We start from the raw sequence: 15731 nt of genomic DNA, 5'->3' as shown, positions 1-15731 counted from the left end.
CACACTTCATATATTAGAGGGGTGTCTACACTCTGGATGAAGGAGAAACAGAGACCCCATTAGACCGCAGCATTGTCTGATGGAAGGGAAGTGTTAGACGGACTAGATTTAGATACAATAACAAATTGAAGCCAAACCCCAGCTAACACTTTTTGAAGTGGTTCTAAAGGCTGAAAGTTTTTTACCTTCATGCATTTATGCATGAAGGTAAAAAACCTGTGTGCAGCACCCCCAGCCCCCCAATCCTCACCTGAGCTCCCTTCCATCCAGTGATGGTCACAATAGCCTCAGCTATCCTGGGACTTCCTTGTCCTTATTGGCCGAGGCATCAGTGGAAGCTCATTGGCTCCCACTTCTGTCAATCACAGCCAGTGAGCCAATGATGACAGAGCTGAGACATGGGGCTGAGCCACAATGGATGCATAGAGCAACACAGGAGGGAGCACTTTCTCTCAAGTGACTTTCTTTAGGGACACTGCTCGAGGTGGAGGAGCCAGGAGCTGCTCTGTGCAAAGCCACTGCACAGAGCAGGTAAGTATAATGTTTGTTTTTTTGTTTTTTGTTTTTTTAAACAAAGCTTTAATACCAATTTAAGCAGTTACAGCAACAGTTTTTTTTTCCTTTTGTAATAAAGGTTTTACAAAAATGAAAAAAATCTGACCATTGTAAGCACCAATGTCAATAGTAAATGGTTTGTCTCAACCCTATAGCTGCTACATCTGCAGGACAGCTTGTTCTGCTGAAAAGTAGCAGACTTACTGGCTGTATCACCAGGGTAAAATAAAGGAAAGAAAGCCTGCAAAAGAAAATGAATGCAGCCACCGCATCTAAGAATTGGTAATTTGCAATATGAGAAATATTTGCTTTTGGGTTAGAAAGTAAGTTAGTAAGAATAAAAACAACAATAATAACTCCTGCGCATAAGGTGAAAAAAAAAAAAAAAAAAAGCAACAAGCTTAAAATTATGTGAGTAAACAGAGCTGCGTGTATTCAAGCCTCAGAAGAAGTCTTGAATGTTACTATAAATTATAAGGACTACAGTATACCGCACTCATTTAAAAATATAATCACATTAAATAATAAGTGCATAAAGAGTCCCAACAAAAGTGCTGTAAGAATGCGCTCCTTAAACATTGGCTTCAGTTTGTGGTTGAGAAAAAGGAAACATAAAGTCTGACTGGGCTCAACCTCAAATATACACTCTATATGTTGTATCCATAGATTGGTATAACAGGACCCAGTGATCTGACACACGTATAGAAATATAGAAATCAACTTTATTAAACCACTATCTGGACAATACAAAACCCACTATCTATCTCATAAAAACATAAATGGCCAATTATTAAAAATACATATAACCATGGAAGCTGCAGGGAAGTTGTGTAAACAACCTCCTCTCCCAAAAGAAAAAAAGGGGAGAAAAACAAAAATACTGTATAAGGATATGTATATGCCCCAATGGGGGGATACAATATGCGTCAGCAAAATCAATAATAGTGTATGAATGCCTCCCCCAAATGTAGGATGAGAATTATTTTTAGCTCCTGGCTGAATGTTGCAAAAAATTCCTTAGAAAGGGATTCTATGGTAAGTTATATTCCAGAGTAATTTAGAATCAAGTGTTGTACAAAGTCCATCAAGAGACCTTATACTGGATATTTATGAAGATACAAACCACATGTGGATAATGTCACCCCCTTGTATCCAACACTGTTTGGACCGTGATGTAAGATCATCATCTACCCAACTGAGGGTTATACGATGGGCCACTGTATGTAGTTAGCAGCTTATGAAGATCATAAGGGTATCCTAGGCAGGATCAGTCCTTATGTATCCAGCTTGAAATGAGACTGAAGTGGTGGCATACATGGTAAGCGTCAAGTACAGATACAACTGGAAAACTCCCAGGGAGGGATGCACTTATAATGCTTTTATGGCACAGTAGCCAGCATCTGCTGTCCTCTCTTTATTGCCAAGTAATTCACATTTGAAACTTCTCCAACCATGTGATATGTGGTTTAACATTGCCCAGTATAGGAGCCATCAGTATGATTTAAAAAAAAAAATGGAGGAGATGGGAAAGGAGGTGTCCCAAAATCTGGCTGCATGGGACCATGCTGGAAACCTGGTCGGTTTTAGGGGTACTCCGGCTGATTCAGAAGCAGTTGTGGTCAGGCTTCCAGCTTGGTCCCATGCACCCAGCTTTTGGGACACCTCCTCTCTCACCTCCTCCATCTCCTCCATTCCTTCAAGGGACTGATAACATCCTAGATATGGACTGTCCGACTGATACACCTTTACTAACACTCATACAGCTTGGACTTTTCAAAATCCACATGGATGGCTAAGTACACTTACTTTATTTGAGTGTTGAATGGCTTTTGGTTTCTTTTAAAATCTTTCAATCATCCAATGGAGTCCTAAGCCTCTAGCCGGTTAGTAGAGGAGACGTCTTCGGACATCAGACGTTGCTGGGGAAATAAGTTTCCGAGACACGCCATTTCTGGTTGGTGGAACCCAGGTGGAACGCAAACTGACATTTTTGATTTATCTATATACTCATTATACTTCTCAATAATGTTAGTGCAATTTAGTAGTTTTTAATAAAAATTGAATATGCTACACTAGGAGATCCCTTTACATTTCCCCCCTTGTGAATGAGGAACATACAGGATCTTTTTAAGGCACAGGAGCACTTTACAAGAGATGACTCCATCTAGCCGGCTCGAGGCTTAGGACTCCACTGATGGACCAAGTATATGTTATATAAGTGGTGATATGCTTACCTCAAGTGAAAATTACCTTTTTGCAAAAAGAGGTAATACATTTCTGGTGAGTGCGGAGTTTTACTATCTGGGAGAAGAGAAAGAGCACTTCTTGGTGTTTGGGTTTCATTTCTTTTTCTTTTTCAACACACAATCTTCACTTATCACTTCAAGTTGTTTTGATTTGTAACCAGCACTCTATTGGGACACTTTATGCACTTAACATTTAATTTCATTTTATTTTTGAATGAGCACGGTGATACAGGGCTAACTTTTAGGAGGACTTAAAATTTATTTTTTTGTATGCTATTATGCAAATATACTTAAAGCCTACCTTTAAACAAATTTAAAAAATTAGCACAATGGACAAAACTTACAATTTATGAGAAGTGGCCCTTGTGCTGGTGTCTGCTGTCCCAGTTGAAATTGTATGTCCTTTGCAACACTGGCTGCATCCTTCACCCCAGCAGCAGAAGCTTCCGATGTTTCATAGGTTAACAACTGCTGGACCTGCCATAGGCACTCCTCAAGAGTACTGATTATTCCCACCCTTTTTGCTCCGCCTCCTCCATTCGTAAAAGCTATACTATAGCTTCTGTCAATAAAAAGTGCTCTAATATAGAGTGCTCTAATATAGAAGGCAGACCTTTCATTTGTCTGCCCATTCTCCACTCATAGAACACTTTTCATTGATGGAGGCTATAGTACAGATTCAATAAATGAAGGAGGAAAGGGTGGCATTGTCAGCACTCTTAACATGTGCCTATGATTGGTCCAGCAGCTGTATTAACCTCCACAGCATGTAAATATTACAAGGGCAGCTGGCATCTCATTAGATATAAATGCCATACTTGTGCTTGTTTATTTTAAAAAAGCCCACAAACTTAGGCTTTAAAAGGACAATTCCACCAACTATTAAGATAATAGTTTTGGCAGCTACATCAGTTAGCATCCCCTTAATGTGTCTTGTAATAATTCACTGAAGTAGTTCATCTATACTTCCTCCCAAAGCAAGGTCATAGATAATCTCAGATCCCCAATTATTTACAGATCCTGCAATATCTAGTAACAAATTGGGGGGAGTGTTCACCATCACTTGACTATCTAACTGCAAAGTCAGGTGGTAATATGTGAGAATTGTGTTGATATCTTTTCACTGCAGTTTTAAAGAAAAATAGAAAGCTATTATACTAGTTAAAGTACTAACAATCACATAAAACTAAACATCTGGGTAGCTGCATGCCTCTGTATCAGATGTTCATCAAAAGATCTTAAAGCCTGGTGATGACCAAATGTTTCCAGTCTTATTTAAACAACCTTAGCTGCAAGAATTAAAATGAATGCACTTGTTCTGTCCAATAGCTGGCATAGTTGGAGTACATATGGAGGAAACTCTGTTAATAAAGTTTTTTTTTTAATCTACAGTATTTGAAATGAATGCACTTGATCTGTCTGATAGCTGGCATATCTGAAGAACAAACTGGAGAAAAAGTTGTTAATAAAGTTTTTTGAATCTACAGTATTTAATACTAGGCATCTAGTTAATCATTATGAGGTGGTGAAGAAGGCTTTGAGTAGGTTCTCCCCTTCTAATTATATACGTGAAGATCGCACAAGCTTAACGTGCCTAGCAATGCCTTTAGTGCATGTGGGACTGTCAGTGCTTCTAGACTTGTTTGTTTTAAATCAAAACCAAACCAAAATAATTATTTTTGCTTAATGTCTGAGTATGTCACTTACGTTTTGTATATGCGATTTGTCTCTGCTCTTTTCTACTGGCTGGCAAGTGAATGATGCTGAAGAACCACCTTTAGGCTCACAAGCTTCGAACATGAGTAAACTGGAAGCGTCAGGTATCATGCCAGAGTTTAGTCCCACTGTGCATGCTGTCTGAAGGTTATCACCTTGTAACATACAAAGACATTGTGATTATGATAATGATACTATCAATAACAATAATACCAATAATAATAACAATAATAATCATAATAATAATAATAATAATAATAATAACAGGAATAATTACTAAAATTAAATGTTGCAAAAAAACAAAGTAATATTTCTCTTTAATTGCATTGTTCAGCATTATAGTGTTCTCCAAACAGAAAACATAGTTGATGTATGATGCTGAAAGAAGCAAAAACAGAACAAGAATAAATGGATTTTAAAATACAGACTTACCAGTAAAATCTATTTCTTGAAGTGCATTACGGAACACAGAGCCATAAATCATAACATATGGGTTATATAGCTACCTACAGGTGAAGGACACTGGCAACCAATGAGAAAGGATGTTCCCTATATATCCCCTCCCACACAGGAAGTACCTTATTTTTGTAGCAAGCAATAAAGGCCCCATAGAAGAGGGGAGGCACCTCTGTGTCCCATGATGTGCTTCAAGAAATGTTTTTTACAGGTAAGTCTGTATTAAAAAATCTATTTTTCTTTTTGTACATCACAGGACACAGAGCCATAAATAACATATGGGATGTCCCAAAAGCAATGCATCTGAGGGGAGGGGGACACCAAAAAAAATACCGCCATCCGACCACAAAAAGGATTACACCACTGCCTGCAAGAACACTGCGGCCAAATGCAGATTCCTCCTGGGTCCCAACATCCACTCCATAGAAACGAGTGAACGTATGCACCAACAACCAGGTCACGGCCTTGCAAATCTGAGCCATAGAGGCTTGATGGCGATGTGCCCAAGAGGCACCTACTCCTCTGGTAGAATGTGCCTTTACAGAAAAAGGTGGAACCTTCCCTTCTAAATCATGCGCCTGGGTAATAACCTGGCTAATCCAAAAAGTAGTTGTAGACTTAGATGCTGCCAACCCCTTCCAGGGCCTTTCTGGCAGCACAAACAAGCTCTCGGTCTTCCGAATTCGAGCTGATCTTTCCAAGTAAAACTTAAGTGCACGCATTACATCAAGAAAATGCAATAACGTTTCCTCCGTGAGTGAGGATCTGGAAAAAAGGAAGGTAGTATCATGTCCTGATTCAAATAAAAGGCGAACATCACCTTGAGCAAAAAACTTGAGTGTGGACGTAGAATCACCCTATCTTGATGAAAAATCAAGAATGGCTCTTTACAAAAAAGAGCTGCTAGTTCTGATACCCTTCTAGCCGAAGTTATCACAATCAAAAAGACCAGTTTCCTGGTCAAAAGAACCAGGATCACCTGCCCCAGAGGTTCAAAAGGCTGTTTTTGTAAAACTTCCAGCACCAAATTTAGGTCCCAAGGACATAATGGTGGTTTCACAGGTGGAAGCAAACGTAACATTCCCCGGATGAAGGTCTGAACCAAGGAATGGGAAGCGATCGGTTCTTGGAAGAAAACCGATAAGGCTAAAATTTGTCCTTTATTAGTGCTCAAGGCTAATTTCATATCTACCCCTGCTTGAAGGAAAGCTAGAATTCTCCCAATTATATTTTTGCGGGGATGCCATTTCCTGGCTTCACACCAGGTAATGTAGGATTTTCCAGCCCCTGTAATAGAGACTGGTTTCCTAGCATTTATCAGAGTATAAACTGCAGGGCAGATACACCCCACTCCTTCAAGATTAAGGCTACAATAGCCAAGCCATCAAATTTAGAGACTGTACAGCAGGGTGGAATATCGGACCTTGCCAGAGTAGGTCTGGACACAGTTGAAGAGCTCAAGGCCTTGTCACTGCCAACCTTTGGATTTGTGCATACCAAACCCTCCTCAGCCATGCTGGAGCTACCAGGATTACTGGTTTCCCCTCTAGCTGGATCCAGCACAGTAGATGCAGTATCAGCTGTATAGGAGAAAAGGCATAAATTAGGTAATAATTCTTCCAAGGAGTCACTAAAGCATCCACTCGGACTGCGAGTGGATCCCTGGTCCTGGACACAAATCTCTTCAACTTGTTGTTGAACCTGGATGCCAACAGATCTACATCTTCAACCCCCCCAGTGTAGGCAGATTGATTGAAAAATCTCAGGATGTAAGGACCATTTCCCAGGAAACATCTGTTGACAGCTCAGAAAATCCGCCTGCCAGTTCTCTATTCATAGTTAAGTAGTTACATAGTTAGTGAGGTTGAAAAAAGACATCAGTCCATCCAGTTCAACCTATGATGCGTGTGTGTGTTTGCTTTTAACCGTACATTGTATACCCCTGTATGTTGTGGTCTTTAAGGTGTCCATCTAATAGTTTTTTGAAACTATCAATGCTCCCTGCTGATATGACTGCTTGTGGAAGAGAATTCCACATCCTTACCGTTCTTACAGTGAAGAACCCCTTACGCACTTTAAGGTTAAACCGCCTTTCCTCTAGTTTTAGTGAGTGGCCACGTGTCTTATTGTATCTCCTTTCTCTGAATAGTTTGTTCCTTATGCTCGGGTCACCAGTACAGTATTTGTACATTGATATCATATCCCCCCTCAATCGTCTTTTCTCCAGAGAGAAAAGGTTCAGGGCTTGTAGTCTTTCCTCATAGCTGATGTCCTCCATTCCCCTAATTATTTTTGTTGCCCTTCTCTGGACTTTCTCCAGTTCCAGCACATCCTTCCTGAGGACCGGTGCCCAGAACTGGACAGCATACTCCAGATGTGGCCGGACCAGAGTCTTGTAGAGTGGGAGAATAATCTCTTTATTTCTGGAGTGAATCCCCTTTTTTATACATCCCAGTATTCTGTTGGCTTTGCTTGCGGCGGCTTGGCATTGCATGCCACTGCCAAGCTTGTTGTCTACCAGTACCCCCAAGTCCTTTTCCATCCTAGACTCACCCAGAGGTTCCCCCCCTAGTGAGTAGCTTGCTTTCTGGTTTCTGGCCCCCAAGTGCATTACTTTACATTTATCAACATTAAACCTCATCTGCCATGTAGTTGCCCACCCCGTTATTTTGTTCAGGTCTGCTTGCAAGGTTTCCACATCCTGCATAGAAGATATTGGCATGCCTAGTTTAGTATCATCTGCAAATACTGAGATTGTGCTAGATATCCCCTCCTCTAGATCATTTATGAACAAATTAAACAGGATTGGTCCCAGGACAGAACCCTGGGGGACCCCACTTTCCACACCCGCCCAATCCGAGTACTCCCCATTAATCACCACCCTCTGTACTCTCCCCTGGAGCCAGTTCTCTATCCAGTTACTCACCTTCTGATCCATACCTACCTTCCTTAGTTTGTACAGTAATCGTTTGTGGGGAACGGTGTCAAAGGCCTTTGCAAAGTCCAGATACACCACATCCACAGGCTTACCTTTATCTAGGTGGCTGCTCACTTCATCGTAGAAGGTTAATAGATTGGTTTGGCACGAACGATTTTTCATGAATCCATGCTGATTACTACTTATAATACCGTTTTCATTACTAAAGTCTTGTATGTGGTCCCTTAACATCCCCTCCAAAATTTTGCAGACTACAGATGTTAGGCTGACCGGCCTATAGTTACCCGGGATATATCTCGGCCCCTTCTTAAATATTGGTACCACATTGGCTTTTTTCCAATCAGCTGGCACCATACCCGTCTGTAAACTATCCTTAAAGATCAAGAATAATGGTCTGGCGATCACCTGGCTGAGCTCATTAAGAACCCTCGGGTGCAAGCCATCCGGTCCCGGGGATTTATTTATGTTAAGTTTCTCTAGTTTGGCTCTAAGTCTATCTTCTGTTAGCCATGGTGGCACTTCCTGAGGTGTATTATTTAGTTCGGCCTTACAAGCTGGGTTTGTGTAGCCCCCCGATTCTTTTGTGAAGACTGAAGAGAAGAAATGATTTAACACTTCCGCCTTTTCTCTGTCCTCAGTGGCCATATTTCCTTTATCATCTTTTATGGGGCCAATGTGTTCTGGTCTCGCTTTCTTACTGTTTATATACTTAAAAAACTTCTTGGGGTTCTTTTTGCTCTCCTCCGCTATATGTCTCTCGTGTTCTATTCCTGGAAAGAAAACTGCTGTCAGCCATGTCACAAACTTCTCTGCCCAGAACAGGATGATATCCACCTCTTTCTGGGCTGACTGACTGTTTGTGCCCCCTTGATGGCCGATATAAGCCACGGCTGTGGCATTGTCAGATTGCACCCTGACAGGGTGACCCCGAAGTCTGGGCATCCAGTATTTCAAAGCCCGACTCACTGCTCAGATTTCCAGAATGTTGATGGAGAGACCTCTCTCTACCCAAAAACATTTACCCTGGACAGTGACTTCCTCCAGAACTGCTCTCCAGCCGGAGAGACTGGCATCTGTAGTCACCACCTTCCAGGTAACTGGAAGAAAGGATTTCCCCTTCTCCAGATTTATGGTCACCAACCACCAATTCAGACTCTAACGTACTCTTGGCACCAGAGACATGGACCAGTCCAGAGACTGAACACTTCCAGTCCATGTAGACAGAATGTTGTTCTGCAAGGGTCTGGCATGGAATTGAGCATAGGGAATTGCCTCAAATGCGGACACCATCTTCCCCTATAACTTCATGCAAAGACATACATAAGGATATCTCAGCCTTACTACGAACCGAACCAGATCCTTCAGGTCTGTGACCTTTGTTGTTGGCAAGAATATCTTTGCCTGTAATGTGTCCACAAGAAGACCCAGCAATTTCAGACACTGCACCAGCTGTAATGCTGACTTTGCCAAGTTCAGTATCCAACCCAGACGTTCCATGAACTGTACTGTCTGGAAGACATTTTGGCTTAGAGCCGAAGCCGATCGTTCTATAAGTACTAGATCGTCCAGACTGAAAACTGAAAATAATGGTTTTCTATTGCAAAGCATAGAAATCTTTGATGAGCCTGGAATATAGGCACGTGAAGATACACATCCTTGATGTCTATGGATGCTAGAAATTCCTCTCCCTGCAGGGAGGCTATGACTGAACAAATGGACTCCATACAGAAAGTACGAACGTTCAGAAGCTGGTTTAGAGTTTTGAGATCAAGAATAGATCTCATATCCCTGCTTGGTGTGGGGATTATGAACAGGTTTGAGTAAAAACCCGTGAACCTTTTGCTCTCCAGAACCTCTGTTATCAGTCTTTGCCCAGACCTCCCTCCCTCCCTCCCTCCCAGATTTTTTGGATATACTTATCCCGATTGTCACCAAAAAGGCATTCTCTCAGAAAAGGGAAGCCAGCCAGCAACCTTGTACATGGTGATTCCACAGACTGGCTCTTTATCCAAAGGATTCTGCACATGTGCACCGTCAGAGCAAACTGTGACATTTTCCCTATGGAGTCCGTAAGAGCACCCACTGTGAAACAAACTGCGAGGTAGATCTGACAGACTCTCTTTGAGAAGGAAAGGTCTTGGACACTCGCTTTGCACGATCTTTTAAAGAATGACAAACTCCTATGGCCGCTACTGCTGGTTGTATTGCAGATCCTGCAATGGCAAAGGAGGCTTTCAATAAAGATTCCAACTTCTTATCTGCTTGATCTTTAAAAACCTGGGCATTATCCTCAGGGCAGGTTAAACTCTTGTTAACCCAAAAAAATTGCAGCATCCACAGTGGGTATATTCCATTTCTGAATAAATTTTTCCTCCATAGGATACAATAGTGAAAACCTTTTAGGAGGAACAAAAAAATCAGGATGATCCCAATCATTATGCATTTCTTGCTCCAAGAGCGGATGTATGGGGAAACGTCCGAGGACTATGAGAAGGGTGCAATGAGCCTAGAGAGGAAATATACTTCAGCTATCTCTAAGGGAGGGAATTTGTATCCAGACCGAACCATTTTAGTAAGAGACTGAACTAACAATCTCTGGGTTTGAGACCCTGACTCCCTCAAAAGTGGAAACCTCAGCTTGACCTTCCATAGGGTTATCATCAGCTAATTCTTCCACATCCTCTGCCCATTCCTGAACTGATTAAGGGGGTTGCTCTGGTGAGGGGGATCTATAACATTTCCTCCCTCCTTGAGATGCTGCAATCTTACCCTCAAGGCTGGCTAATGCCGATGCCAAATCATCCTTAGTGACGTAGGTTGCGGCAGAAGCCCCTTGAGTAGCTACTATGCCTGACAACCGTAACAGCTCAGACTGGCTAGTTGCCTCTGGCTCTTCAGGGGGAGTAGGCACAGAGGTAGCATGGCTAGGACATTCAAGGTCAGATGGTGGCATCACAGTGCCCCTTCCAACTGTGCCCCCCCCAGCCCTCTTTCGGGTCCACATTGCTTTATACCAAGACAAACTTTAGGTACTAACTTCAGTGTACTCAAGGCTTGTGCCAAGCTTATACAGCTTATCACACACAGCACTGATTATCCCAAGATACAGGACCTGTTTGTGCCAGAAACATACACCCACAGTGACTCACTCAACCCAGCTGCTTCTGCTCTGTGTCCCCTTCAGCCTCTGACAGAGGCTACTCCTTTGGAAACAGTTTCTTATAAATCATGCCTATTTATGCTATATGTGCGACATGCTACGTGGCATCCCAAGTGCATGCCAATCACATTCTAACATGCCCTCCATGCGGCGTACGCCTGTTTTAAAAGGTGAAGATTCACACGTGTGCGAATGGGCATTCGCCACAAACACGCTATCGAGGGAGGAGACGAACACTCGGGCACTTATACGCTATGAGGAATACAGCAACTACATGGGGTGAGAGCAGTTTAGGCTGAATTTTGTTTGTCACAGCTGATATCTTTCAGGTGATCAGCCCAGGGTAAAAACAGTGTGTTAACAATAGGCAAAGAAATAATGTTTAAACAAACTTTGCATCAATCCCACAACTGCACAAGCTCATATAAATCACACTTGATACAATTGGCACATTTAATCCCTGAGGAAAGGCCAGAGCTTTCAACAAGATTTATTTTTCATGGCTTAACATCCATTGTCTCATGCACACTTTGGTTTGTCACAGCTGATATCTTTCAGTTGATCAGCACAGGGTGAAAACAGTGTGTCAAACAAACAAGCAAAGAAATAATGCTTAACAAGATGTATTTTGCATAGCTTAACATCCATAGTCGCATGCAGAGACTCACATGACTGTCTGTTATCTTTTAAAGGGAACAGTGCATAAAATATTTACAATTGCTGTATGTGTAAATATTTTAAATGGGGCTTACTAGTCCTGCCACAGGATTCGGTTTGAAACAGGAATCCAATCTTCACCCATCACGGCCAGCTTTGTCTTGGCAACCTTCAAGGACTGGGTCCCCTTGTTTTAGAGGGACCACAGCCTTGGACCTGTAGAGCACCCTGCACAGGGTGGCTTTGGGTTTTGGTATTCCAAGGGTCCGGATCCCAGGGACCAACGCCTACAAAGGACAGCATTACAGGCAAAACCTCAAATCTGCTTCTCAAGGCTCTGGTTCCATCTTTTTAGTCCATTGACTGTTTTAGATAGATCTGATAGCTAACCCCTTAGATCCAGTGATCTTTATATGGGGTATATAGCATCTTTGAAGAAAAATGTGGAGAGACTCTACACCGTGACCATCACCTTTAGACACTGGCAAAAAAACTGAGGTACTTCCTGTGTGGGAGGGGTATATAGGGGGACATCCTTTCTGACTGGTTGCCAGTGTCCTTCACCTGTAGGTGGCTAAATAACCCATATGTTATGATTTATGGCTCTGTGTCCTGTGATGTACAAGAAGAAATATAGAATTACTGTAATAAAAAAAGAAAGAAACAAAAAAAATGGTTAGTGAACATGTTCACTTAATGCCATTTCCACAAGCTACATATGCCACTGAAAACAAAGAGAGGAAGCCTTGTATTAACTTCATGTTGTGATTTGATGCTGCCCTGTCTAAATGTGACAGCCCTGGGTGCATGAGCGGCCAATCGTCATGCAGCAGCACTGTGATTTGCTAGGAAGGGGAATCGCCTTGATTATACAGTCTGAAAGAAAATTAGTTACAGCTTACCTTGTCTAGCTCTAGCAGACAATCGTGAGCCATTGTGCCAAAGGTATAATAAACCATGTTATACAGACATAGGTACACAAAAGGACATGCTAATTTCATTACTTATATGTAGTCCTACCTGTCACCATGATTGTTCTTATGTTAGCAGATTTTAGTTCGCGGAGAACTGGTTTTGTTTCTGGCTTAAGCCTGTTCTCCATTATCAAGAATCCCAGAAATAAAAGATCATGCTCCACCTCCTCCCTGGAAATATGTTAATGTTTATGGGTCAGAATAAACAGAAGTTATTTTCCAAAAATCTGTGTTCCCACATAGATTAATAGAGGCCATCATCTCACATTACTATATCCCCCATATCATAGTGTATGTACTACTGTGGAAATAAAAGCTACATCTACATTAGCCAAACATCAATTACTTAGTGGATAGTCTGTTCAGAGGCAGATCTGGAAATCTTGTCAGTCTTGTAGACAGGGCTTTTTTTTTTTAGCTGGGACTTGGTGGGTTTACAAGTGACAGCATGTCTCCCAATTGCTCCCACAGATCTGATCTCCTGAGCTAATCTCACTGAGTGCAGGATGAGGACAAGATAAATACAGGTGCCGTATGGATGCCAAAACCCTACTGGATGATATCCCTGCAAGTGAGAGAGTCAGAGCCACCTACAGGGTGGGGAGGTACTAGAGCTGACTGGGTGCTTCCCTGCTTAATATAACAACAAACATAAGACATGTGGAAGATGGGGGGCTTTTAAGGAGGGGGGTGTCTAGGTTTCCATGCAGAGGTCAGAGCTAAAGAGGGGTGAAAACGAGATGTGGATGGGGGGATGCAGAGGTAAGCAACTCTGGAAGAAGGCTGAACTCTGCACTCTGTATGCAGCGCACCCCTAAACACTGCACTATGTACGTAGTGCACCCCTGGTATTTAATGTCCATTTAAGAACCTCCTACTGTGAAATTTGACCATACCCATTTAATGTGGTTTGTAGGGTGTGTGTGTGGGGTTGGGAGGTCGTGGTTGAGTTCAGGCACCTATTTTCTGGGGAAAAAAGCCCTACTTGTAGATATAAAAATGTTATTTGTAAACTGCAGTTTTTTATTCCCCTCATGCCTTATTTTTAAATTGGTTGCAAGAGTTGAAGGTTTTTTTACTGTGTGTGCTGCTCCCCCCAACAGCCCCCCCCCCCCTTTAATCACCTGAGCTTCCTCTTGATCCAGCAATGTGTAAGGGAGCCTTGGCTGTCCCAGGTATCCCTTTCTTCATTGGCTGAGACACAGCAGCGGGAGCCATTGGCTACCGCTGCTGTCAATCACAGCCGGTGAGCCAATGAGGGGAGAGCAGGGGTGGGCCGAGCCACTGCTCTATGTGCTCGGGAGCCTGCATGCACCAGTGCCCCCATAGCAAGCAGCTTGCTACTACGGACGCTGGTAAAGGAGGAGCAGTCAGTAGCATCGGAAGGGGACCCGTGAATAAGAGGGTCTGCTCTGTTCAAAACCATTGCACAGAGCAGGTAAGTATGGTATGACAAGTTTGTTATTTAAAAAACAAACAAAAAAAATGGACCTTTAGAATCAATTTAAATACTTGCTTACTATAGTACTTTTACTGCTAGAGGGTGCTTTGCAGAAGCTAATCTGCAAGATAAGGATCACTCTATTCCCCTAGTTACAGCAGCACACTGTAAACACAAAAGCGCTGCCTGGACATACAGTTAAACCCTTTGATCACCCTAGATGTTTAACCCCTTCCCAGCCAGTGTCATTAGTACAGTGAGTGTGCATATTTTTAGCACTGATCACTGTATTAGTGTCACTGGTTCCCAAAAAGTATCAATTCGTGTCCGACAGTCCGCTGTAATATTGCAGTCCCGCTATAAGTCCCTTATTGCCACCATTACTAGTAAAAAAAAAATATAAACAAAAACTCTATAAAAATATCCCATAGTTTGTAGACACTATAATGTTCATGTAAACAAATCAACGCTTATTGGGATTTTTTTTTTTTTACCAAAAACATGTAGCAGAATAGATATTAGCCAAAATGTATGAAGAAATTAGTTTTTACATTTTTATTGGATATGTTTTATAGCAGAAAGTAAAAAATATTATTTTGTTTTAAAAATTGTCAATCTTTTTTTTGTTTATAGTGCAAATAATAAAAATATAGTAGTGATCAAATACCCCCAAAAGAAAGCTCTATTTGTGGGGAAAAAAAAAGACATACGTTTTATTTGGGTACAGTGTCGCACGACCACGCACTTGTCAGTTAAAGTAACGCAGTGAAGTATCACACAAAATGGCCTGGTCATGAAGGAGGGTAAATCTTCCAGAGGTCAAGTGGTTAAATAGAAGATGGTCTGTGCCCTGCATGCTACACAGTTTTTGATTGGTTGCTAACAAACTATTTGGCATCCTGATCTTCTGTAATTAGCACATGTGGGTATAATGCAGGTCAATTTAGGTGTGTAGCTGAAACAAGGACAATTTATTAAGACTTTGGTTGCCTACAGCTAGAGATGGGTGGAATAACCCCCGGTTTGGTTTGCGCCAGAACTTTCAAATATCGCAAAAGTTCGGACCTGAACCACAAACCCTATTGAAATCCTTAAGACTGGATCTTGAAAAATAAAAAGTCCCCATTTTTACGGCTTATATGCAAGGTATTGCCCATAAAAAGGAGCAGTGGTTTTAACGATGCTTAACCACTTACCGCATATCGACGTAGGGCTACGTCGGTAAACTTTGAGGGCTTATACCGGGATGATGCCTCTAGCTAGAGACATCATCCCAGTACCGTGGTTTGAAGCCGACGGTCGGCTTTCCATCGGTAATGACCGATGCGGCTTGGGAGCCGCTCGATCATTACCCGGGGAGCCGCTCGATCGTTATCCCTCCATAAAGTGTACCTGTCACTACATATTGGTGTCACAAGGGATGTTTACATTGCTTGTGACAGCAATAAAAGTGATCAGATTTTTTTTTTTTTTAAAAAAACCTGTAATAAAGTTAAAAAAAAAGAAAAAATAAATAGGAAAAAAAAAAAAAATTTAGCCGACCCCGTCACAAAAAAAAAAACGTATACGCAAGTCGAGCCGCGAATGA

At 41.9% G+C, this 15731-nt stretch overlaps 1 protein-coding gene across 1 annotated transcript in view; it reads right to left on the bottom strand.

Annotated features, from left to right (window-relative positions):
* LOC309551109 (putative cation-transporting ATPase 13A5) overlaps positions 1-15731 on the bottom strand; it is a 252741-nt gene that overhangs the window by 60054 nt on the left and 176956 nt on the right. The window contains exons 18-19 of the mRNA XM_082251555.1: positions 12749-12873; positions 4509-4672 (exon numbers count right to left, since the gene is read on the bottom strand). Coding sequence (XP_082107681.1) covers positions 4509-4672; positions 12749-12873 — 289 coding nt within the window. The remainder of the gene's footprint in view (positions 1-4508; positions 4673-12748; positions 12874-15731) is intronic.

Source organism: Pelophylax lessonae (assembly GCF_965119305.1).
Source record: "Pelophylax lessonae genome assembly, chromosome: 3".
NCBI classification, from domain to species: Eukaryota; Metazoa; Chordata; class Amphibia; order Anura; family Ranidae; genus Pelophylax; species Pelophylax lessonae.
Note: the sequence above shows the minus strand (reverse complement) of the source record. Positions and strands in the feature narration are given on the sequence as shown.